The sequence below is a fragment of the Bufo gargarizans genome, chromosome 3 (assembly GCF_014858855.1).
Source record: "Bufo gargarizans isolate SCDJY-AF-19 chromosome 3, ASM1485885v1, whole genome shotgun sequence".
Taxonomy (NCBI): Eukaryota; Metazoa; Chordata; class Amphibia; order Anura; family Bufonidae; genus Bufo; species Bufo gargarizans.
The window spans coordinates 188,491,988-188,519,854 of NC_058082.1; the positions used below are offsets into that span (position 1 = coordinate 188,491,988).

At 42.0% G+C, this 27,867-nt stretch overlaps 1 protein-coding gene across 3 annotated transcripts in view; it reads right to left on the reverse strand.

The window, feature by feature from the left end:
* UGGT2 (UDP-glucose glycoprotein glucosyltransferase 2) overlaps nt 1–27,867 on the reverse strand; it is a 421,287-nt gene that overhangs the window by 48,479 nt on the left and 344,941 nt on the right. For all 3 annotated transcript variants that reach the window (XM_044284938.1, XM_044284937.1, XM_044284939.1), the window contains exon 32: nt 4,703–4,801. In XM_044284938.1, coding sequence (XP_044140873.1) covers nt 4,703–4,801 — 99 coding nt within the window. The remainder of the gene's footprint in view (nt 1–4,702; nt 4,802–27,867) is intronic.

Below are 27,867 nucleotides of genomic sequence, written 5' to 3' on the forward strand. Positions count from 1 at the left end.
GCTTCACTGTGAAGTGCTCTCTGCGATTAAAGGGTTTTTCTGAGACTTTTTAACTGATGACCTATCCAGAGAAGCAAAACCTAACTAAATATTTTCACTATGCCTGATGAGAAAAGCTTCGAGAAAGGCATGTTTGTGCTTCTCTTCCCAGACGCTATCTAGTGTTGTCCGCAGTTTAGCATTGTGAAATATGCTTACAGGCTCCCTTTTAGTCACAGAGACATATCAAAGGTTTTGTTCTGAGGGGGTCCAAGTGATGAACATGTATGCTATGCCAGCTCTTATGCTTGACACACGTAAGCAAAAACAATAAAGATGTATCCATGCTGTGGTTTGAAAATATGTTATACTGCTCATAGAAGTTCCGGATATTCCTTTCTTCATTTTCATTGCAAACATACATGAATGTTTAAAGCAGGCTCCTTTTGACCCTGTTCCGCCTGGAAATGGTGGCCAGAGGTGGTACTGCAATAACAGCAAAGTAGGCTGCACGGCACTGTTTCTCTTCAGCAAGTGCGGCACCATTAAGGCATAGGTTCAAAATGTCATATGCAATCTACAGATGTGCCAGTCTTTAACTTGCCTTTAAACCCAACACATCCTTAGATGTATGACACCAAATGTTAAACATACCAGAAAAAAATATGCATTTGATAGGTACCACCTGTTGTCTTTGTGAGACCTGACATCCGTCCATTCTGATGTGGTGCCAGTGGAGAACCTATTACGGTTACCCAGTGTCTCATCTAGATTAACAGCACACAATGTCACATACAATTTTGTTTCAATTTTTATTTATGTCACTCACCTTTGTGGTGTCATGTCCCCAAGCAGCAACAGCACACTTGTGGGCACGTCACCACTGAGGCCTGTCATTGCCTGCAACAACACACATGACCTCATCCATCTGGAAGGTTACAGGATGGGGACCAGAAAACTGTTAAAGGGAACCAAAGAACTGGAATGGAGCAGTGGGGAGCAGGTGAGGTACAACCAGTTGTTATAGAAAGTTATAGAACTCCAAACAGCTGGACAACTCCATTAAGGTCAGTAACAAATTCTATTTATTACTATAAAACATGGTTCACAATATACTTTCTGTTCTCACTCGTTTTTAGCACATCTTTCCATCTTTGGTAGAGATTGTACAAACTGCAAAACTGAGGTGTCAAAATATTCATTTCAGTTAGTTATTACATATTAACACTCCATTTGCTAATTTTGTGTTAAGATGAGGTAGAGCATGAAACAGTGTCTGGAAGATAAATTCTGCTATACACTGAATTTAGGGACTTTGCTTCACATAAAGATGCATTTGATATGGTAGCCCAGCAAATCAGCCAGAACAATACCCCTTGTTAATTACAACACCAAGATTCTTCCGTTTTAGTCCAGTCCAATTGCATTCATTCTGCTTTTAGATATAGTGTTTGCTCACAAAACTACAGGAATATAGTGGTTCTTTCTCCAACATGCTTAAAGCACGCAAACAGAAGATTAACATGAGCAGCCAAATGTGTTGGGACTCTAACAGTTCTGGAAGTGGCTTATCTCCCTGGAGCTCCCCATACACATTAGTGTGTTGGCCGAACCAGTGGTTCTCATTAGGTTCAGCTGACAAAAATATAATGCATATGGCCATCTTTAGTGATCAAGAGCTGCACTAGTTGAAATTGGGATAGGAATTTCCAACCATGGCCCTTATGGAGTTGTTATGCTCCGGTCTCCTACCCTCTCTGTCTTGTAGGTCTGGTGATTGTTTCTCTCATATTTAAAGTCAACAATTTTAGGGTGTAAGGCTACTTTCACACTTGCGTTCGGAGCGGATCCGTCTGGTATCTGCACAGACGGATCCGCACCTATAATGCAAACGCTTAGATCCATTCAGAACGGATCCGTTTGCATTACCATGAACAAAAAAAATAAAAAGTTCAAACGGATCCGTTTTGACTTTACATTGAAAGTCAATGGGGGACGGATCCGTTTGAAAATTGAGCCATATTGTGTCAACTTCAAACGGATCCGTCCCCATTGACTTACATTGTAAGTCTGGACGGATGTGTTTGCCTCCGCACGGCCTGGCGGACATCCGAACGCTGAAAGCAGCGTTCGGGTGTCCGCCTGCTGAGCGGAGCGGAGGACAAACGGTGCCAGACTGAGGCATTCTGAGCGGATCCGCATCCATTCAGACTGCATTAGGGCTGGACGGATGCGTTCAGGGCCGCTTGTGAGAGCCTTCAAACGGAACTCACAAGCGGAACCACGAACGCAAGTGTGAAAGTAGCCTAATTAGTATCACTGCACAGTGAATTGCCTTGTGGACATTCAGTTAATCCTTTCACGCATTTGGACGTAACTGTACGACCAAATACCAAGTGACTTTCTGCATTTGGACGTACAGTCAAGTTCAATTTGCTTACCGGACTGTGACACTATAAAGTGTCACAGCCCCAGGGGCTACGCTCTCCTGGAGAGCTGAGACACTGGGGAAGCCGGCAAGGGACCAATTATAGTGGTCCCTTGACGGCAAGCACTCTGATTGGTTAGTCTCTGCAGACTAACCAATCAGAGCACTTCATTGGGAAAACTGACGGTTTAATTTCATGAAAAGTACACCTCTCCAACCATTAAGCATGGGAGTGGATCAATCATGCTTTGGGTTTGCATTGCAGCCAATGCATGGGAAACATTTCATGGGTAGTGAGAATAATGGATTCAATGAAATTCCAGCAAATTCTGGAAGCAAACAAAATACCAATTGTAAAAAAGCTGAAGTTGACAAGAGTATGGCTTTTACAAATGGATAATCATCCTAAACAAACCTCAAAATCCACAATATACTACATCAAAAGGAGCAAGCTAAAGGTTTTACCATGGCTCTCACACAGTCCTCTAATCTGATCATTGAAAATCAGTAGATAGACCTCAAAAGACTAGTGTATTCAAGACGGCCCAGGAATCTCACAGAACTAGAAGAAGGCTGCAAGAAAGATGGGATGAAACTGAAACACTTAAAAAAAAAGTGTTTACCAGCTGTGATACTTGCCAAAGGAGATGCTACTAGGTACTAGACATGCAGGGTTGCTTTGGATTATTTTCCTTTTTTGTTATTTTGAAAATGTCAAAAGATGAAAGAAAAAAGTTGCTTTTGCTTAAAGTAGAACTCCCGGAAAGATGTTTATTCTCTGAACTGCTAGAACGTGATGTCTTGTGACCAACTCTCTTATCTCCAACTGACACAGGACAGGAAGTCAGTTACATCTCTATTTATTCCTATGAGACAGACACTGAGGCTCCCATAGGAATACATAGAGAAACTGGCTTCCTGTCCACACATAAGATGCTGTGTATTTGGAAAGTCTGATTGCCGGTCACATGACACAGCTGAGAAGCAGAAGGGAGGTTATAACTCACAAATACGGACACTGGTAAGAAAGTTACATTCACTACAGATGACATCATGTACCTTTCTAACAGGTCAGAGAATACATTTTTGGCAGCAGTTCTTTTTTGAAATACAAAGGGAATGTGTTGTCTTCAACTTTATGCTTTTTGGAGATCATTTCATCTTCAACTTGCTTTACTGTTCACAGTAACAGTAATTTTGACCAGGGTGTCCAAACTTTTGCATGCTACTGTATGCTCCAACATATGTGTTTCTTTGGTATTCTGAATATTAAAAGAAAATCTACAGCAACACTATGGTTTCCATGGATGACACATATCCCTTTTTATTGGCTAGGGGATCATTTTTCTGTTCAGTAGGGGTCCAAATGCTGGGGCCAATGTTCCCTCTGTTTGAATGGAGCAGTGGATGAGATTTCCTTCAGTTTCTTGTCGCACTTCTTAGATGCTATACCACAAATCCAACATTAAGCATTCCAACATAGACAAAGAAGGGGTTTGCAAATCAGGTTTGTAGATGACAAAATATAGTCCTATGCTTAACTTTAAAAAATATATTTAAAATAAGCATTAGTGTGAAAATCATGGAGTGGCAACTGGCAACATTTCAGGAATGAAACCCTTCATCAGGTTGTTAGGCAGTAAGCTTCCATGTGGTCACAGGAGTTGCACATGTCTGCTCTATTTAACTCTATGGGACCGCAGGAGATAGAGTACAGGAGAGGCTTGATTTTCATGATTAGCAGGGGCCCCAGTGGTCAGACCTATGCCAATCAGACACTTATCCCCTACTCTGTGTATAGAGGATAGGTGTCATTCGTTAAAGGTAGTTATACATTAAAGGGGTTAGGTCACGATTGTAAAAAATGAAAATCATACATCATAGAGTACATGACAATAATTCTAAAAAAACTAGAACCAACCCTGTTCCTCACATGGATCCAGAGATCTCACCATTAATTGTTCCACTTGGTCTGCTAGAGTATCTTTAGCTTGGCAGCTCAAGGGATGTTTCCTTTTTGCTGCAGCTATTGCACTGTAACTGCCATAGCTTGTAGCTCAGTGCGGACAAAAAACAAGGAAAAGAACAAACAGCAGGTGGCGCTATACAGATACAATTTATAGAATTTTTAATTACACGCAATTACAAAAGTATTCAGATCCCAATGCTGGTTTAAAAAAAACTGTAGAATATGTTTTGTGACACAACCCCTTTAAGGACTTGGCACCGATGAAAATAAAGAGATTGAATGCTGAGAAAGCATACATGAATTTTTTTATGAAATTACATTCTTACCTTAAAAAGCGTTCATATAGATGCCCAGATGCAACAGAGAAGATATTTAGAATGTCTGATTTCTTTTCTTTTATTTCTGTATTTATTGCTCCTGTAAAACTAAACAAAAAAATAAAAATACATTTTACCTGGTATAAAAAGTGGGATAAAACAGTTATAGTTAGCAAATGCTCAATATTTTACTGGTGTCTGGAATTTTCATATTTAGGTTTTGTAACAATCAGACATTGTCACAACCACAGAAACCGAAGAAATGCAATGTTCTCCTCGTTAAGCAAAAGCCTGTTAGAACTGCACATACAGTATTTCAAGCAAACCCATGAAGGAGAAACTGGATTCATATGCAATATAGTAAAACAGTGTAAAGCCTCATGCAGACGTCCGTGGAACACGGTCCGTGAGACACCGGACTGGCATTGCAGGAGCGCACGTCGTCATGGCAACCAATGATGCTGTGCGTTCCAGCAATGCCAGTCCGGTATCTCACGGATCGTGTTCCACGGACGTCTGCATGAGGCTTAAGAAATCGAAACACTAGTGCAGTGTCTCATACACAGTAGTGGGGTTGGACAAAATACCACTGCTGTTCTCATGTCATTGCCTCAAATAAACATGCTTGGTCGTACATTGACTGGAACAGACTGTACAAAATGTTCATTGATTGCAATACAGATGATTAGATTTGCTTGCATAAAATATATTTGTTATCTTAATACAATAACGACACCATTTTGGACAATACAAATTATCATTAAAATAATTGCTAAATTGTAGACGTCATCAGTTTAACCCTTTCCCGACCAGCGCCGTATTAGTACAGTCGGTTCTTTAAAGATGGCATCCGCTCCAGAGAGAAAATCCCTTTGTTATCAATTAAAAATCCATTTAATGACTATTCAGGCAAAAGGGTTGGGTCAAGCGGGACCTGACCAGGGTAAAATATAATGACCTAGATACCTATTGGTTGCCACCCCAAACAGCATAATCCTATAAACCCGAGTCCTGATAATTGATGTACAAACTATTGCAAAGACCTGGGGGTAGTATGCAATTAGTGTACTGTGGGCTATATTGCTGAGCGGTTATATATTTAAATGCCGCTCTCCGCAAGTCCAAACACCAATGCCGAATTTACATTTGCCTAAAATGCTCAGGTGTAGGCGAATACAAATGCCGGAGGGATAAATAAAGTTGCCAGGGTATGCAATTGCAGACCAAATGGCAAGGTACTACTCGCATACAATTGAGGACTAATATCAGCGGCTACAGCATGAACGATCAGCCGCTGCCTACAGTCCTCGACCCTGGACCCAGACCCTTGGGATCAGGGCTTAATATTAATATTCTTTTGACAAGCCCAGCCCTAAATATAGGTGTACGGAGGTCAAGCTATGCTCGCTATTAGGCTAATAAAATGTATTACTAAGAGACCCATACAGACCCACCAATCGATGTGTTTCATTAACCGGGATAAACCCGGTATTTCATCAGGAGTTACTGGACAAGGTCTGTACTAACGGTAGCTGTACACCACTGATATCGTGAGTGCATCAATAGAGCCTAACCGGCACTGTGGCGGCTGTAATGTGTCCGCCAAGCCTGGCTCATTAAATGGAAATAGACACACTCCCCTGGGCTGGGCTTGCAAAGCGGGCGCTCCAATCGCAGTGAGCGAGTGTAAGAAACACACGCTGGTGCCCGCCTCAAATACATCGCTAGTCACGTATACAGTACAAGTACAGAATACAGTGAACAATCCGCAGCCTAAATAACGCAACCAGAGACATAATGTTTGCAACAGATTAGGATACTAAAGGTTCGGCTCACAACAAGAAATGATCCTTGTGACCCCACTTTTGCAAATCTCTACCTGGGTTGGTGGGAACGAGAAGTGGTCTTCAGTGAAGCCATGGAACGATAGACCTCATACATTTTATTATGGATGAGGTACATCGATGATGTGTTTATCCTCTGGAAGGGGACGCAGATCATGTTTAGCAAGTTTGTCTCAGCATTGAACATCAATGATCTAGATCTATTTTTCACCAGCGAGATCAGTGACACTTGTTTGACCTTTCTGGATATTTCTGTGGGTATTGATCCATCACGCAAATTGGTAACCAATATGTACAGAAAACCAACGGCTACCAATACATTACTCGCTTGGGATAGTGGACATCCGTATTCCCTTAAAAAATGAATTCCTAAAGGTCAATACCTGAGAGCAGGGAGAAACTCCGGATGATCTCCACAGGAGGTTCTCACAGCGAGGATATCCACTATCATTCCTCAAGAAAGTCTACCAGCATGCAACAGGGAAAATCTTTGGCACCCCAAAAATCGGGATGATGTAGATAATGTGAAGTTTCACATCATTGGCACTTTCGACCTAACGCACAAAGAGGTGCCGTAAAAAAAGAAAAAAGGAGGAGGTTAACAAATGCTACCTGGGTCAAAAAAATCCCGGATGTAGTGTTAAACCAGAGGAGCCAAAGGTGATGGTAGCAAAAGGAAATTTGAAGAGTAAAAGAGGTAAAGAGGATTGCGGGGTGGTGGAGAAGGCAGCTGAAAATAGTATAAGTGGCGCTATACACTTGGTGATCATGTAAAGATAATTAAAACTTGGCAGGCAGGAAAAAAACCTCACAAACAACTCTTACCGACTTGCAAGCTTGTAAGATGGAACAATACAAAGTGAGAGGAAAAAAATAATAAAAAAAAATTTAAATAAAAAAAGGAACAAAAGAGAAAGTGTCACTCTCCACGCAACTAAAGGAGAAGAATTTGTGGTGGCCCAGGGAACAGGGTTATCGGTAAATCAGGTGGAGTGGTGGATCCCCGAAATATCCAAAACAGATACAGTAATAGTGGTAGTAATAAAAAAAATGCTCAGAGTGCCAAATGTTCACATTAGAACCACAATATTATTGTAAATAGAATGTAATACACATACTCTAATACATACTAGGATAAAAACTAATCCAAAGTGAAACTTCAGTTAACTCACTTCGCTGGGGGTTGCCACCAGGATAAAACTCAAGACACCTGGGCCAAAAAAAAACGTCCGGGATCGTCTGTAGTGTGGTGGAGATTGAAGTCAGTGCTCCAGTCGTGCGATAGAGATGGCAATCAGCACACGGGTCAGCAACTTCTTTGTCAAATCTGTTTATTTCAAGGATCGGGGAAGGCATAAAATCCTGTTCATCAGGAGCAATAATAATACATAATAATAATAAGAATGTGTCTTACATTCTATTTACATTAATATTGTGGTTCTAATCTGAACATTTGGCACTCTCAAAGTATTTTTTTTATTACTAACACTATTACTGTATCTGTTTGGGATATTTACCACTCCACCCGATTTACCGATAAACATGTTCACTGGGCCACCACAAATTCTTCTCCTTTGGTTGTGTGGAGAGTGGCACTTTTTCTTTTGTTCTTTTTTTATTTATTTTTTTCTCTCACTTTGTATTGATCTTACAAGGTTGCTAGTCGGTAAGCGTCGTTTGTGACGTTTTTTTCCTGACTGCCAAGTTTTAATTATCTTTACATGAGCACAAAGAGGTGCGCCGGACTGTGGGGAATTTTGCAATCAGATCCGGATGTGGGGCACCTTGTCAGCCTGTACGGGTCTATTGTTAATACATTTTATTAGCCTAATAGCGAGCATAGCTCGACACCTATATTTAGGGCTGGGCTTGTCAAAAGAAGATTAAGCCCTGATCCCAAGGGTCTGGGTCCAGGGTCGAGGACAATAGGCAGCGGCTGATCGTTCATGCTGTAGCCACTGATATTAGTCCTCAATTGTATGCGAGTAGTACCTTGCCATTTGGTCTGCAATTGCATACCCTGGCAACTTTATTTATCCCTCCGGCATTTGTATTAGCCTACACCTGAGCGACTTGCCGAGACCGGCATTTAAATATATAACAGCTCAGCAATATAGCCCACAGTACACTAATTGCATACTACCCCCAGTTCTTTGCAATAGTTTGTACATCAATTATCAGGACTCATTATATTTTACCCTGACCAGGTCCGGGTTGACCCAACTCTCTGCCTGAAAAATATATATATATTAATTAAATATATATATATATATATATATATATATATATATATATATATATAGACCACACTTTGCTCAAAATACAAAAACAAAAAATAAATAAAATACACCATGGATATCGCCACCTGCGAAAATGCCCATAATATAAAAAATATTTTCCCCCATATGGCAAAGCGGAAAAAAATCATCAAAATAACTATTTTTGGTCGCTTTAAATAAAAAGTGATCAAAAAGTCATACACACCCCAGAATGGTTTCAACGGAAAGTATAGATTGACCCACAAAAAATGAGCCCCACACAGTTCCATAGACATAACTACAAAAAATTATAGGGGTCAGAATATGATGATGATAAAATAAAACTGATTTTTCCCAAGGTTTTTATTATTTTATCAGTATCAAAACACAAGAGAAACTATACATATAAGTTTTATCGCACATTGAATGTCGTAAATAAAAAACCCGTAAAACTGTGGAGGAATTATTTTTCCAATTCCACTTGGAAATGTTTTTCCTGCTTCCCACCAAATCATAGGCAATATTAAATTGTTGCATTGGAAAGTACAACTTAATAAAAAAGTTATGCCTCTGGGAAGACAGGGAGCACAAAACGAAAACACAAAAATGAAAAAAACTCCGGGGTAGAAAGGGTTATTAAGATCTGTATAGATTTGCAGTGACAATGATAAGCTCATCTACCCTTATCAACAATATATTTAATATAAGTATTACAGATCCCAGTTTGGAGAAGGGTTGGGGCACAAATCGGTTACATCAAATAACTTACAATGTCTAAGTTTAATTTATATTGTGTTACCACTTTAGCAGGTTTTCATTTCTATTTATTTCATTCATTTATGAAAAAAATGAAGTAATGCACAAAAAATGCACAGTAAGGCACAAAAATTGCCATTACTGACATCAGTTACCTGTTCTAAATTGGGGCTCACAACCTAAATTCTGACCTATCTGTATATTCTAATGTGGGGGGAAACCCGAGCACTGAGCTCTTGACTAAACTAATACTTATCTGGTTAAACCTATATTTACCACCAACTTATCCAATAGCCAGCTATAATTAAGCATTAAATCAACAAACCTACCAAAACAAAACAGCAAAACCACTAAAGATAATACATTACATCTCATGTTTCTTATTTATCACAAGTAACAACAAATTTACAAGTAATAAGGATGAGATGTAATTTATTAGCTGCAGTGGTTCTTTAATTAACGCCTGCATTTGACTACGCAATTTCCTCTTGATTGTCAGCATGCACAGTTAAATCATATTTATAGCTAACCTATCATTTATTTAATAAATCAAAATATTATAAATTAATGTGTTGATCATATTTATTATATCCCTTAATAGGTTACAGAGCTTGCTACAAATCGTCTGCTTCCCTTCACACATAGACAAGAACGTTATGACTTCTTGTTGCTGCCACAAGGGGGAGCTTTTTGAAGAGTTATGTATACAGCAAGTTGTGCCTGCATGAAGCCAGGTGTTCATCATGTCCATAGTTTTTACTCCATTTGTGACTTGACCGTTTACATTTCTATTATTTTTTTTGCAGGACAGAATAGCGTACCATAACATGCTTTTCTATCCTGCAAAAAAAAAAAGTACAGAAACACTTTTTTTTTTTAACACTGCAGTAAATGGGAGATGGATAAAAACGTAAGACAATACCATCCATTAAACATATACATCTTTATTTTTTTTATCCAGATACTTCTATTATGATATCTGCTCACCGTTTCCCATTGTATGCCGTGTGGCTGATTGCAGTGTTGTGCGTACTGGCTGCAGATGCTTGTGGCTGTGAACATGAAGATTGTGTTTTCATCTACTCTCTATTAACCACTTAAGGACCACAGGTTTATACCTCCCCAGTGACCAGGCCCTTTTTTACAAATCGGCACTTCACAACTTTAACGGTTTATTGCTCGGCCATGCAACTTGGCACCCAAATGAATTTTACCTCCTTTTCTTCTCACAGATACAGCTTTCTTTTGGTGGTATTTAATTGCTGCTGAGATTTTATCGTTTTTCTGATATTAAACAAAATAGACTGCAATTTTCTCAAAAAAAAGTGTATTTTTAACTTTTTCTGGTACAATTGTTCAAATATAATTACATTTCTATACAAGTTTGTGTCAGAATTTATTGTGCTACATGTCTTTGATAAAAAAAAATCCAATAAGTGTATATTTATTGGTTTGCACAAAAGTTATGGCGTTTACAAACTATGATACAAAAATGTGAATTTCCGCATTTTGAAGCAGCTCTGACTTTCTGAGCACCCGTCATGTTTCTTGAAGTGCTAGAATGCCAGGATAGTATAAATACCCCCCAAATGATCCCATTTTAGAAAGAAGACACCCCAAAGTATTCGCGGAGGGGCATGGTGAGTTCATGTATGATTTAATTTTTTTTTAAGTTAGCGGAAAATTACACTTTCTGAGAAAAAAAAAAATAAAGTTTCCATTTCTGCTAACTTCTGGCAAAAAAATATAAAAATCTCCCACGGACTCACTATGCCCCTCAGGGAATAACTTGGGGTGTCTACTTTCCGAAATGGGGTCATTTGTGGGGTGTGTTTACTGTTCTAGCATTTTGGGCGGGGCTAAATTGTGAGCAACCCTGTAAAGCCTAAAGGTACTCGTTGGACTTTCAGCCCCTTTACGCACCTAGGCTGCAAAAAAGTGTCACACATGTGGTATCGCCGTACTCAGGAGAAGTAGGGCAATGTGTTTTGGGGTGTATTTTTACATATACCCATGCTGGGTGAGATAAATATCTCTGCAAATTGACAACTTTGTTTAAACATTTTTAAAAAGTTGTCATTTACAGAAATATTTCTCACACACAGTATGGGTATATGTAAAAATACAACCCAAAACACATTGCCCTACTTCTTCTGAGTACAGCGGTACCACATGTGTGACACTTTTTTGCAGCCTAGGTGCACAAAGGGGCCCAAATTCCAATGAGTACCTTTAGGATTTCACAGGGCATTTTTACGCATTTGGATCCCAAACTACTTCTCACGCTTTAGTGCCCCTAAAATGCCAGGGCAGTATAAATACCCCACAAGTGACCCCATTTTGGAAAGAAGACACCCCAAGGTATTCCGTAAGGGGCATGGCGAGTTCATAGAAGTTTTCTTTTTTTTTTGGCACAAGTTTTTTTTACAAAGTCTCATATTCCACTAACTTGTGAAAAAAATTTTTTTTGCCAGAAGTTAGCAGAAATGGAAACTTTATTCTGAGTATGGCGATACCACATGTGTGACACTTTTTTGCAGCCAAGATGCGCAAAGGGGCCAATGAGTACCTTTTAGGAGGGCATTTTTAGGCATTTGGATTTCTCACGCTTTAGGGCCCCTAAAATGCCAGGGCAGTATAAATACCCCACATGTGACCCCATTTTGGAAAGAAGACACCCCAAGGTATTCCGTGAGGGGCATGGCGAGTTTATAGAAGATTTTTGGGGGGGCACAAGTTAGCGGTAATTGATTTTTTTTGTTGTTTTTTTCTCACAAAGTCTCCCTTTCCGCTAACTTGTGACAAAAAGTTCAATCTTTCATGGACTCAATATGCCCCTCAGCGAATACCTTGGGGTGTCTTCTTTCCAAAATGGGGTCATTTTTGGGATGTTTGTACTGCCCTGGCATTTGATGGTCTCCGCAATCATTACATGTATGGCCAGCATTAGGAGTTTCTGCGATTCTCCTTATATTGAGCATATGGGTAATGAGATTTATTTATTTTCCGTTCAGCCTCTGGGCTGAAAAAAAAAAAATGAACGGCACAGATTTCTTCATTCGCATCGATCAATGTGGATGAAAAAATCTCTGCCAAAAAATGTGCAAAAAAAAAAAGAGGGGGAAGGACATAGGAGTGCTTACGAAGTAAAGCTGCGATCGCTAATAAAGATCGAAAAAGCTCTTAAGTGATCTTTATAGCGCCGCAGCGATTTTACAGTGTTTTTGCAGTGATCAGAAAAAAAAAATTCTGTCACTGCGGTGGGGCGGACTGAACGCAAGTGTGCGCACAAGATCAGGCCTGATCGGGCGAACACTGCGTTTTTTGTAGAGCCTAAAGTGACCCTAATGTACTGATATAAATCTGATTGCGATCAGTGTTGATCACTTACAGATACTATATAGTACTAGTGCTGATTAGCGACAGCGATGGCGCTAATCAGTGACTGCGATGAGCTGGGCTGGGCGCTAACTACCTAACAAGTAGCTAAGTAACTGGCGGTGATAAGGGACCCTTAGGCCCCATTCACACGTTTGCAATTCTGCTCCGCATTTTGTGGAACTGAATTGTGGACCCATTCATTTCTATGGGGACAGACTTTGTCCCGCTTGGATCCGGAATTGCGGATCTGCACTTCCGGGTCCGCACTTCCGTTCCGCAAAAATATAGAACATGTCCTATTCTTGTCCGCAATTGCGGACAAGAAAAGGAATTTTCTATATAGTTCTGGCAATGTGCGGATCCGCAAAATGTCTGTGTCAGTGTTTTGCGGATCCGCGAAACACATACAGACGTCTGAATGGAGCCTTACAGGGGGGGGGGGGGGGGGGGGGGGTGATCAGGGAGTCTATATGGGGTGATCAGGGGTTAATAAGTGACAGGGGGGGGGGGGTGTAGTGTAGTGTGGTGCTACTTACAGAGCTGCCTGTGTCCTCTGGTGGTCGATCCAAGCAAAAGGGACCACCAGAGGACCAGATAGCAGGTATATCAGACGCTGTTAACAAAACATCGTCTAATATACCTTTCTGATGCGATTTTTTAAACATCTACAGCCTGCCAGCGAATGATCAGCGCTGGCAGGCTGTAGTTTAACTTCATGGGAAATCTCGGGTCTCACGAGATGACGTCAATAGGCGTCACTGAGACCTGAGAGCACCGTGGTCCTGACGCCTTTTGGCGTTAGTGTGGCGGCAAGAGGTTAAGTAGGGCAGGGGTTAATCTGTGCCAGCTAATTCTCTGTGCCTTGTAGGGCCTCTTTCTGTTCACATGCACCTGCATGTGTTTTGGGCTAATGAGCTCTGCTATATGTTCTGTCTGTCTATCCCACGCCTTGGCTGTTGTTCTGTTTTCCTGTGCAGTCCTCGTCAGTCTGTATGCTGTCTGATCTTATCCTACCTGAGTTCCGGCTATATTAAGGGTCCATTTACACGTAGGGTGAAAAACAGGGAGGCATAGCATCCTTATTGTTTGGCCCAGCATCAAACCGGTTACTTGGCACAGTGGTTCCACACTACCACTAATCTGTCTTGATCGACAACAGCGGTTCCGTAACAACTTCCTACTTCCTTTGATACACTTTATATCTTTATTTAAAAAGGTTTCACAAAATCGTATACTTAAAAAAAAATAACTTATTGAAACAAATGCACATCCATCAAACATATACGGTAAAAAAAAAAAAGATAGATAACCACAAAATTACATACCTTTATGTACTTTTTTAAAAATTATATTTAATTTTTTTACATACAGCAAAAATGAAATGTGAACAGGCCTTTACTTAACTTCTTCTCGGTGCTGGCTCCTCGCTCCTCCTCCTCCCAGCCTGTGATGGTCCACTAGCATCTGCTCCCTCACTGGAAACATCTGATTTGACAATGCCTGCAGCCAATCACTGGCCAATTACTACACCATGACAAATGGTCACATGACACAAGGGGATCCTGTCTCCGGCGCTGCAAGCGATTGGCGGCGGTGATGTCATACCAATTGTTGACATAGAGGGAGCCCAGGAGAGCATCCCAGGTCTGGAGAAGAAAGAGCGGGGAGCCAGCGCCGGGAAATGGAAATAATCTTTCCTTTACAGGTATGCCACTCACACCCCTTCTTGCACAGCCCCTTTAATATTTTTCTACTAGGGCTTCACCACACAGAACATGGTGATAAAAAATCTGTGAAAACAGAGAATGTACAATAGCCGCTGCAGAATAAGATTACGGCACTGTCAACTGAAGAAATAATAGGACACCGAGGATTATGAAAGCATATGCCGGAGTTACAACTATAAGTATGATATGCCTTACTGTACCTGAAATGGCAGCTAAACTTTTAATACAGTTTAATTATTTCAGCATTTCAGATGCTATACAAATATTGATTGCCAAAAGGAATTTTGTAGATTTCTACATCAAAAGAGAAACGCTTCAATTTAATGAAATTGCTGATTTTCTTTTAAATATCTTTACCTGTATTATAAAAGAAGCTTGTGAATATAGCATTTGGAACCAGTGCTTCTGCCTGCAGAGTGCAGGGATGGATGGTTTCTATGTATTCTCAGCATTTTCCATAATGCATAGTAATCATCATTGGGGGAGACTAACACCATGTGAGAAAATACAAACCTTTGAGCCACAGACACAAATCTAGTAGTTCTGTTCCAGGCAACAGAATGTAACAGTCCTTTCAGCTAAACTAATTAATCATAGTGAAACTCAAATGCCTAAGAGCACCTGTACTAATGCTTGCTTAATCCAAATGACACACAGAAAAGTCCAAGGATAGGACACTCGCACATAACATGAATACAGTATACCTCTATAATGAAAAGAGTAGCAGGCTAATGAAATAACAATTGAGGCAAAGTGGAAGGATTTGAAAAGGAGCATTCACATATGCTTGCCTTCAAGCCTAGAAGGTGTTACTTGTAGAACATTTCAGGTTGGCCACGACAGAACACCTACAATATTACAGGGAGGGTTATGACCAAAAAGGCTACCTTCAAACAGGAAAATAAAGAAACAATTCATAACAATGAAGAGGGTTTTATGCAAGGAACCAACAAGAAACACAGAAGAATGATCGCAAAAAAGACCACATAGTCTGTCCTTATATTATTTTCTTTATATTTTTCACTTGGTATAGATTAGAGATGAGCGAGTCGATTCTAAACTAACCAGATTTATTCCGAACGTCACAAAACAAAAAAGGTTGACAAACGAATCCGAACTTTTGACAGTTTGTTTTGGATAAATCATATAAAAATGGGGCCCAGCAGTGGGGGGAATAGGTAAGGCTTTCACTGATTGGCTAGCAGGCTGGTCAGCCAATCGGGGAGCAGTATGCTGTTCTCTGATGTGGATGTGTTGTGGCATTGTTTGCCAAAAAAACTAGTTTAAACACAGGTCACTAATGCAGTGTAATAGGGACACTATAAGGATAGTATAGGGAGAAAATAAAGAGATATAATTGCGTATATTTTAAGGACTTTGATCCAGGAATGCTTATAGAGAGTGAGGGGCTGGTCACTAAGAATTGGATTTTTAATACAGCTGCCCATAACAAAATCTGCAAGAAAAAGAAACTCATTTTTTTCTGTATATGAACAGACAGCCAGCCTTTTTTTTTTTTTTACTTCATGTTTTTACAGTTCAGACACTTATTGCCAGTACCCCAATGGCATTCAGCTTGCAAACGCTGAGCAATTGCGTATTTATGTTCTTCTAAAAATCATTTCAGTGCATTATACTCACTTTATTAAAAGCAATGTATTTCACTGCAAGATAACAGGTAGTTATAGCAAAAGCAAAACTGCAATAATGCCAGTTTCATACCATTTTTACTAAATGCGTTGCATATTACTGCAAGATAATGGGTAGTTGCAGCAAGAGCATTTTACGGCAATAACACCAAACTACAATGCTCCATTTTTATACTCGTGTTATTAAACACATTTTATTTTTACTGCACTAAACTTATTGTATTACTGCAAGATACTGTAGCGGCTGTCCCGGGGTGTTCACACATTAACGGTGTACAAGATATGTTTATTCTCTTGTAACTCAGTTTTTTTGGTTATATACTGTATAAGCAGTTTGCTCAATTGACTGATTATATATTTGGGTACTAACGGACATACTACTTGCGCCATTTCATAGTTATCTATTTTTGATATTTAAAGGCATTTTAGCTACAATTCCTATCTAGATACATTGATCAATATGCCAAATTACTATCACAGAAAATGGAAGTTTGTCATTTGTGCATAGGGTAAATTAGGGTATTTACCATATTATTCACCCTTATGATGTATACAGTTTATTTACCGAATTACCTCTCGGAGCCACCGCATATTTCTCTTTGGTGAGATTCATATTTTTTTTTATAGTTTTCATGAATTAATATCTTCAATAAAGTATTATGTATTCATGGCTATGATGACTCTGTTTTGTTCGTATTCTATTAATTAGGAGAGTCAGCCCATAACTTGGGGAAATTTAAATGGGTACTCTGTTGGAGCTTTCTATTATTTTTTGTTCCCACATCTGTTAAGAATATTGGATGTTTACTGCAAGATATTGTGTAGTTGAAGGAAATTTATTGCAAAAATTGCATTGTTATACCCGTGCATTACTGCAACAGGATATGTACGCTGCTCCTACAAAAAATAAAAAATAAATTTCGTTGGACCGCCTTTAGCTTTGATTACAGCACAGATTTATTTCCATCCAGTGTTGCATTAATATTTCACCAAGATCTTGCATTGATGATGGTAGAGTCTGACTGCTTCAGCAAAGCCTTCTCCAGCCCATCCCAAAGATTCTCAATGGGGTTAAGGTCTGGACACTGTGGTGGCCAATCCGTGTGTGAAAATGATGTCTCATGCTCCCAGATCATAGCACTGCTCCCACAGGCTTGTACGGTAGGCACTAGGCATGATGAGTGCATCACTTCATCTGCCTCTCTTCTTACCCTGATGCGCCCATCACTCTGGAACAGGGTAAATCTGGACTCATCAGACCACTTGACCTTCTTCCATTGCTCCAGAGTCCAATCTTTATGCTACCTAGAAAATTGAAGCCTTTTTTTCTGGTTTGCCTCACTGATTAGTGGTTTTCTTACGGCTACACAGCTGTTCAGTCCCAATCCCTTGAGTTCCCTTCGCATTATGCATGTGGAAATGCTCTTACTTTCACTATTAAACATAGCCCTGAGTTCTACTGTTTTTCTTCGATTTGATTTCACCATTGTTTAAGTGATCGCCTCAGGATCTTTTCCTGCCACATTTCTTCCTCGAATACGATGGGTCCCCACTATCCTTGCAGTTTTTAATAATGCGGTGGATAGTTCTTAACCCAATTTTAAAAGTTTCTGCAATCTCCTTAGATGTTTTCGTTGCTTGATGCATGCCAATGATTTGACCCTTCTCAAACAGACTAACATCTTTTCCACGACCACGATATGTGTCTTTCGACATGGTTGTATAAGAAATGAGAAGCAACTCATTGCACCAGTTAGGGTTAAATAACTTGCTGCTAAAAGATAATCGTACATGCAGTAATTATCCAATAGGAGGCTCATAAATATTTGCTTAGTTAAATTCAAGTGGCAACTTTTATTTTTTTGACAAGTAGTGTAGTTCAAAGACATTTTGATGTCAAAATTGCATTGTTATACCCATGTTAGTGAATGCATTACTGCAATAGACTGTGTAGTTCAAAGACATTTTGCTGCAAAAATTGCATTATTAACAAAGTAAATTGTTAATACCAGTGTGTGGTGTGCTTGTAGAAGGGACGGCTAGTAGTGTTAGTAATGGCAGTGGTGGCAACAGTGGTACTCACGGTCAATACAGAACAGGGAATTGGGAGGGGGCCAAGGAGCCCAAGATGACATATCACTGTCGGACTATGATGATGATTGTGTGTTGGCCAGAAACTAGGAGCTGTATTGGGGTACTGCTGAGAAGGAGGTGATATCAGAGGAAGAGAGTGGTGGCCATGGCAGAAAAAAGAACAGAAGCAATGGCCAATCTGCATCTACTGTGGTCAGCTTGGGAATTGATGATGATGCCGATACTGTGGGCACAGGCTCAAAACCTGCCAGACTTGGGTCCCATATGGTGTTTTTTTTCTCCACAAGGCCAGCACACAAAACAATAGCCTTATGCAAGATATGCAGGATTAAAATAAGCTGTGAGCATTCAAACAGAAACATAAGTGCCAGAGTTCTATAGCAGCACATGAGGCGGCATCACTAGATCCTATGGGTGAAAAAAACTGGCCAGTGTTCTGAATCAGAATAAATCTGTCCCCCTTCTCCCGGTCTTCTTTGTTCCAGTTAGGTCACAGTCAAAGCAGCACAGAGTCTTCGTCATCATCAGCTGCTGCTGCTTCTCTTGTTCAGACTCCTACATGTCCTTGTTCTCTGCTCCATTGTGAGACATCCATAAAAGAATATGTGGCCATGAGAAAACTGATTGCCACAAGAAATTAGCTTGTGTGCTAGCTGAGCCCCATCCTGGCCAAGTTGCTAGTAGTGTAGTTGCTGCCATACCACTTCGTTTTTCTAATGGTAGAGCAGTTCTGTGCCTTCACCAAAATGTATTTCTGCTGTATGATATTCATACTTCTGCTTAGCTGTTCATTTTTTCTTTAAAACAATTGTTGAAAACTACAATTCTCACTATCTGGAACAGTACAGTACATGTCTTTCACGGCCCCCTGGGTCAATGTTTTTTTCGCGGCAGCAGGGACCCAAACTGCAGCATTAAGGCCAGGTCCTATTGACACCTCCTCCTTTGTGTCAGTCCGATTCTCACAAAAGGTGTTTACCGCATCCTCCATGTCCTACTCCATGGACATCCTCCCATCCTTAACAGAAGCAGGGCAGAGACCTGCTCTCACTCGCTCTTCCTCCTACATGTCCTACTCCATGGACATTCTCCCACTCCCAAATGAAGCATGGTAGAGACCTGCTCCCACTCCATCTTCCTCTTATCATATGTGTAAAGTGACGCCCTGCCATGCCATGTTTGACTCAGATTAATTGGCTCTGACAAGCCCCACAGCAGATACGTTGCTAAAGTGTGCACAAAATAAATAAAAAGTCATTCAATCAGTCTGAAAAGGAGAGCAGCAAAATCTGTTTGAAGTAGGTCTCCTTAAATAAACAGTCAACAAACTTACTACTGCTTCTATTATGAAATGCACTCGAACGCGACCATTTACTCAATGCGTTTTATGCTGGAAGCAGTAATGTGTTTGTTGGGATCACTATTGGGATCGTCTGTCTTTTGCCTGCCTGAGAGGGGGACTCTGGTGGAGGAGACACAATCAGTGAGAACTGCGATTAATTACATCAAGGTGACCTCAATATTTTTATGTAAGCAAACATCTTGTTGGCTGTCTCCCCGCTAACTACAACTTGGCAAGGTTGTCAGCGACAATGGCAGGAACATCGTGGCAACGCTGCATTTGGGGAAAATAACACATACTCCCTGCACGGCTAATGTGATAAATTCCATTACACAACGATCCCCTCTGCTGTGAGCGTCGCTGCTCCAACTTCTATCTGGGTCCTTAGCGTGGCGCACCATTTTGCGAACATCACTCAAACCCCACTTACTAGCTAGTTACAATGCAGTTCGGCTGGTCATCTATATCAGTAGCAGTTGTGACATTCTCTGACCATCAGGTCCTCTTTGGCACCTTTATCCACTACAGAAATGTGCTACATAGCACAGAGCTGTCCCAGGGGTAAGCCCCAAATGACATGTGACTCAACATAGCGATGCGGCATTCATGGCAATTAACCCCTTACTTACTGTCACATGTCAACAATGTACAGTGCAGTTTCTTAATACACAGTGCAGTTTACGGCAAGTACTGTGCTGTTTTACCCATACACATTTGTAGCGCCCATCGACATACTGTCTGTAGGTATATAGCTCAAAATGGTGTGATCTACTTGTGCGGTGCACTCTCCATTTCCATAACTCCCATAACAATCAATGGAGAGCACGCCGCACATGCACAAAGTAATCTTCTTCACCTTGTAGGGCCCCTTCTCTAAGAGAGGACTAGGTCCCGGAGATGGGACCCAAACATATCTGACATTGGTGCCAATCTCACAGATATCTCACAGTAACAGGAGGCACTTTACATATTATACATAGTATATGAAAGTGCATCCATATAAAAAAGGAAGCACACAATACAGGCATTTTCCACAGTTCATCATAGACAATATTGGCACCGTCACAAGGACAATGGAAACCCAGAGAAATCCCTAAAGCCACTGAATATAAATAAGAGCACAAAGGATACATATTTCTGTAAAAGAGGTTAAGAGCATTTTCAACCCTCTTACAAGATTATACTGTATATTGGTAAGTGAAACATGCTACATAATAATCTTAGTAACTGCTCTATTTAGGTTCACGTTCCTGTCAGCACACAGAATAATAGTCCCTTAATAAAAGGAAATACATTAATTTGGTTCACACTAAAGCTGTTCGTCAGACAATTAAGGAATGCAAATCTGAGGCTTGAATGTGACAGAAAAGTAGGTAGTGATGATAAATGAAAACATTTCAAGGCTAAAAATATACTATTTCTTGACAACTAGGGAAATGTAAATCAGTATATTTCTTACCCTGAGATTTTCCATTATATTTAAAATAAATGCATATTAATATGTACCTCAGGCTTAGTGGTTTGATATTTCGTGTAATATTTAACTAATTCCAATTTTTCTTGGCACTTTCATTTGATCTTACCTTCACACATCACAGGCATTGAAATGCACAATCCCTGCTCCATGTATAGGTTCGACCAGAAGAGCAATTGTCAGAGGGCGATACAAGGTATAATACCGTAAAAAGGTAAACCTAATGCGTAGCACAGTTATACCAGTGTGTCCATGGTTTCTAGCTTTTATTACAATTAATACACTTTTCAAATAAATCAAGTTTAGCACTAAATCAGAAAGTTAAAGGGGTTTTCTGGGATTTTGATCGGGATAGGTCATCAGTATCTAATCGTGGGGGTACAACACCCGGGACCTTCACCAATCAGCTGTTTGAGAAGGCACCGCCGTGGCCTTCTCTGTACTTACCAAGCACAGCTCCGTACATTGTATACCGGCTGTGCTAGGTATTGTGCTCACCTCTATTCACTTCAATGCGGCTGAGCACAATACCAAGCAAAGTCGCTACACAATGTACGGAGCTGTGCTTGGTAAGCTGTCAGACGGATCCATCAGCCCCAAAAATTATGCATTCACCGGACAGAAAAGAACAAGTGATTATGTGGCTGGAGGTATATTAGACGGTCAGTGGATAACTGTCACGGTCCCTCAGGTGACTAATGCCAGGAAATCAAGGAGATTGGCTGAGTGTGGAGGAATCTAACAGCCTCCTTGATTTCTCTTGATTCAGTGTTGATAGGGTTAATGACCACTTCCCTTTTCTCAGCTGTTGCTCAGTCGTAATCACTTTCACCATTTATAGTTTCACCCCACCTTTCTGACTATGTGGTTGATAGCTTCATTTGGGTTTGGCTGAGCTGGTGTGTGATCCTCTCTGGTCTTCCTGTTCTTCCATCTCTACAGAAGTTAAGTGTCCGGGCCTGAGACAGACTTCCATTCGTCCATCTGGGGAGGAATGGGTTGTCTCTGGTCCTATACTTATTCTAGGGCCTTATAGGGAAATCTAGGCCTAGGTATCCTGCATGTGAATATTCCTACCTTCAAGGTCTATTCGAATTGATAGTTAGGGCCTGGATTAGGGTTGTCTAGGAGGTGACCTGTTTCTTCCCTAGTTTCCAGGCCCAGTTACTGTTCCCCTTCCCTCCTGTGTGGCGTTTTCCCCCACACTGATCGTGACAATAACAATTATACTGCAGGCCAGTGGAGTACAGGCCCCAAACATTAGGCATTCACCGGACAGAAAAGAACAAGTGATTATGTGGCTGGAGGTATATTAGATGGTCAGTGGATAACAATTTTACTGTAGGCCAGTGGTGTACAGGCCCCAAAAATTATGGCATCACCGGACAGAAAAGAACAAGTGATTATGTGGTTGGAGGTATATTAGACGGTCAGTGGATAACAATTTTACTGCAGGCCAGTGGAGTATAGCCCCCAAAAATTAGGCATTAACCTGACAGAAAAGGCTTTTTATGCCGCTGTATATACATAAGACAAGGACCATTCTTTGTTCTGGGTGGTGGGCTAGTCGTGAGCTAGGCGAGTACGCTTATCGGTCACGATCCCCCCTGCTGCACTGAACGTCCTTTCAGACAGGACACTCGACGAGGGGCAAGCCAAGAGTTCCATGGCAAATTGTAAAGCCTGCACACCCAGTAGTCCATGGGTTCCTCGCTTTTCAGAGCGTCCACATCGGCCGTTAACCCGTCAGTCTAGGCGTTCCCTGAGGCTGGATCCGGAGGGTGGCTGTCGATGGGTTGGCTGCAAGAATGATCTCATATCCGAAGTGACCAACACATTTTTAAACCGCTCTATTCTTGCAAGAGCGGTAGATTGGTAACCGCACCTGTTTCACTGTGGGTGGAAATTTCTCTGCCAGCAGCCGCAACAGCAGAATGCAGCATCTCTCGCAGCAAGGCCTGGAAATGCTGCATTCTGACAGCCCTCTGTGATGCTGGTAACATGTCTGCCATTTTGTGTTTGTACTGGGGGTCTAAGTACGTTGCCACCCAGTACTGGTTCTTGCCCTTTATGCTTTTAATACGGGGGTCCGTCTTTAAACACTGGAGCATGAAGGCCCCCATTTGCACTAAATTAAAAGCAGTGGAGCGCCCTGGCTCCTGCTCATCGCCCAGGAGAATGTCGTCCTCTGTCTCCTCCCCCCAGCGACACACAACACCATGGATCCCCGAAAAGTTTAAAGTCTCCCTCAAAGCCTGCTCTATTTGCTCCTCCTCCCCCCAGCCACCATCCTCCTCTGACTCCTTTTCAGACTCCTGCTGACTTGTCTCAGATGGAGTAGCCCCCCCTGGGAATTCATTCAGCATTGCAACTTCCTCATCTTCCAGCTCCTGCTCCTCGACGGCTTGATCAATGACATGACACAATGCACACTCAAGAAATAAGGCATAAGGTACGATGTCGCTGATGGCGCCCTGGCTGCGACTGACCAATTTGGTGATCTCATCAAATGGCCGCAAAAGTCTGCATGCGTCACGTATGAGCAGCCACTAGCGCAGTAAAAAGAAACCAAGCTCCCCAGAACCTGTCCTGCTGCAGAGTTTGTACAGGTAGTTGTTAATGGCACGTTGCTGCTGGAGCAGCATATCAAGCATTCACAAGGTAGAGTTCCAGCGTGTCGGGCTGTCACAAATGAGACGTCTGACGGGCAGGTGGTGTCGCCACTGAATGTCAGCAAGGCGAACCATGGCCATATAAGATCTTCTAAAAAGGCCACAGATTTTCCTAGCCTGCCGCAAGATTTCCTGGACCCCGGGGTATTTTCCAATGAATCCCTGTACGACAAGTTCAGGACGCGCTCAGCAGATTGGCACCATTGTCGCACACCATTTTATCAACTGTCAAATTGAGCAGGGCTGAAAGCAGTGTAGGACCGGTATGGCTCTTGGCTTCCAGGCACGACAGCCGCTGCACAGCATGGCAACGTCGCACCTGGCTCGTCGAATAGGTTTTGGGGAGCTTGGGGAGTGCAGTGGAAAAGGAGGAGTCAGCTGAGGAGGAGACTGAGGATTGAGTAGGAGAAGAAAAGGCAGGCCTGCATGCAATCCGTGGCGGTAACACCAAATGCACACGGGTGCCACGGGTTACATGCTTGACGGCCGTCAGAAGGTTCACCCAGTGGGCAGTAAAAGTTATGTACCTTCCCTGCCCGTATTTGCTAGACCACGTGTCTGTAGTCAGATGTATCTTGGCACCGACACAGATATATATTCACTTGCCGCTGAACGTGGCCATATAGCTCAGGGATGCCCTTCTGGGAGAAATGGACTTTCCATTGCGGTGTGCCAATGGCCACAAATTTTCTAAAGGCCTCAGAGTCCACAAGTTTATATGGCAGTAGTTGGCGGGCTAGCAGTTCTGACAAGCCAGTGGTCAGCTATAAGAGGGTTATCAAATTTTTACGCTGGAACATTTGGGCCACGGAAGCCTGCCTTCTGCCAGATAAACGCGACGACGGCACAGTGGAAGATGGAGTAGAGGACAAATGCAAGGAGAGAGGAGAAGAGGCAGGACGTGGAGCGCCGGGAGTGTGGCTTTGTGGGTTCTGACGGCGGTGCTCCTACTGCGCTCGTGATGGGAGGACAGGTGCCTTCTTAAGCGGTCATCCCTAGGTGAGTGTTGGGCTTACCACGACTTATGCGTTGACATCACAGGCTACAGATGGCAGCACTATTGTCAGCAGCTGACATGTTAAGAAAAATTCCACACTGCGGAGCCATGTGCCAGCGTCCTGGCAGAGAAAGATGTAACCGTGCATGGCGGATGGTTTGCTCCAGATACATTTGCAGTCTTCTTTTTGCCTCCTGTGCACTGCGAGTTCTTCCTGCTTCTCAGTCTCTCCCTATGAACTCCCATCCTCTTCCACTCTTGTGGGCACTCACGTGACGTCCATCAACACCTCATCATCGTCACCTTCACCACCACTGACATTAGAGGCCTCGGAGTAGGCAGAAACAGCGGGGACCACCCTCCTTGGGTTGATCTGGGTATTGTCGTCAGACCGTTGGGTGGCGGCCGTTGTTACCTCCTCTTCCTCATCCGATACCAAGAATGGCTGCGCATCGGTATGATCTGGAATTGGATGGGAAAATAATTCTACTGACTCGAGTGAAGGGGCTATGATGGTGATGTCTTTGGGGGTGCACACAGCAGAGAGTGCGGAGGGGTGCAGATACAGAGGATGAGGAGGGTGCAGAAGTGGAAGGCTGAGTGGGCCACTCTGGTGCATCCTTTGACGTGATTGCACGCACCTTTGTCCAGCTTCCCACTTAGGCTCCGGCCTGGTGCACCTGACTAAACCCCTAACACCGCTGCGGAACGGCCTGCCTCTTCCTCTGCCTGTCATTTTTAAAATGACCCTGTGCCAAAGTCCCTAGAGAAGAGCAGTATTTGTGGAAGCAGGTATATCGCAGGCCTCATTCAATATTTGGTGGAAGCCGCTGTATCGCAGGCCTCAATCAATATTTGGTGGAAGCAGGTATATCGCACCCCTCAATCAGTATTTTGCAGAAGCAGGTATATAGAACCCCTTAGTCAGTAGTTTGTAGAAGCAGGTTTATTGCACCCCTCAATCAGTATTTCGTGGAAACAGGTATATAGAACCCCTGAATCAATATTTGGTGGAAGCAGGTATTATCACACCCCTCAAACAATATTTGGTGGAAGCTGGTGAATCGCAGGCCTCAATCAATATTTGGTGGAAGCAGGTATATCGCACCGCTCAATCAGTATTTTGTGGAAACAGGTGCATAGAACCCCCATAATCAATATTTGGTGGAAGCAGGTATATTGCACCACTCAATCAGTATTTTGTGGAAGACGGTGTATTGCAGGCCTCAATCAATATTTGGTGGAAGCAGGTATATCGCACCCCTCATTTAGTATTTTGTGGAAGCAGGTATATAGAACCCCTTAATCAGTATTTTGTAGAAGCAGGTATATCGTACCCCTCAATCAGTATTTTGTAGAAACAGGTATATAGAACCCCTGAATCAATATTTGGTGGAAGCAGGTATATCGCAACCCTCAATCAGTATTTTGTGGAAGCAGGTATATCGCACTTCTCAATCAGTTTTTTGGGGGCAACACATATATTACACACGTTGCAAATAGTTGTTCCAATAATGCTTGTCCCTCTATATACCTGCGGTATCGCAGCAGAACCGCACACAACTGCTGCACAATACAAATGCACTTGTCACCACCAGACATCTTTGAAGCTCTGACAGACGTCTAGAACCTCCTCCTTGAGGTTCCTTTGTTTTGCTTTCATTTTCTCATCTCGTTAGCCTCTCTCAGCTGTCATGAAGTTGCACTGATTGCATCCCTTTAAATCCTTTTCCCATAGTGCATCACTTTGCGGTTTATACAACTTCCTGGAGTGTGTGCATGCTGTTCCTACTTCTGAGTCTTCTACAAGATAAGTTTTGTTCATTTATTTGTGTTTTTCTGTTTGCTGGATCCCAGGTGACCCTGACTCCTTCCATATCTAGAGTAGGGAGCCGGTGGTCGTGTCCCCTCACTATTATAGGGTGTTCAGGTGTTATACAGTCGAGGTACAAGGATATGCGATCATCTACCATTGGGATTTTCGCATAGGCTGAGCAGTCAGGGAGAGAGCCAGGTCTGATTCAGGGCTCTCCCTTTTTGTTCCTTAGTTTTGGATCCAGTCAGTCGTATATTCATTTTGTGTTTTCTAGTTTCCTGCACACCTTCCGTGACAGCACTATAATATACTTTCTATGTTAGAAAGTATATTATAGGTATATCACACCCCTCAATCAGTTTGTTTGGGGGCAACGGGTATATCACACCAGTTGAAATTAGTTACTCCAATAGCATTGGTCCCTCTGTATAGCTGCAGTATCTCAGCAGAGCCGCACACAACTGCTGCACAATACAAATGCACTATAATATACTTTCTATTTTAGAAAGTATATTATAAGTATATCACATCCCTCAGTATATCACACCTATCGATAGTACACCTATACCAGTCCTTAAAAAGACTTTTGTGGCCCTATTAGCTAGCGTTTGGTGTCCCTAACAGTCTGTCCCTGCTCCACAAAGCAACCTTTCCCTACACTGGCAAAACACAGAATGTAAAATGGCTGCCAGATCGGGTTCTGTGATAGGGTAGGGGGTGTGTCCATGTGCTGAAACGTCTCAATTGGCTGTCCTGTCCACCTGATGGATGTGTCAAAGATCGGCACAATGCAAAATAATATGGCGCCGGTGGACATCGCCATATGTTCGCATGTTCAGTGAATTGGGAAGGAGCAAAGTTTGCCGCAAAACGACAGCCGGGCGAACCGCAAGGCCATCTCTAACAATAAGCCACGCTGCTCTTTTGTGGTTATTTCCAGGTACTGTATGAGTCACTAGACATACTGTTTGCTGTAAAACATGGAAGAACTTTTCGCTGAAAATGAAATGTAAAAATCTTGCACGGCATTTTCAATGTTTTAGATGCAAGGACGACAGCTCAGGGAATGTGCCAGGCCTTATAGCTGGCAACATGGCTTCTGTTAGATGCAATGCATGAAATTCAATGGTAGAGATTTTTCAGATATAATGGGCTAACAATGGC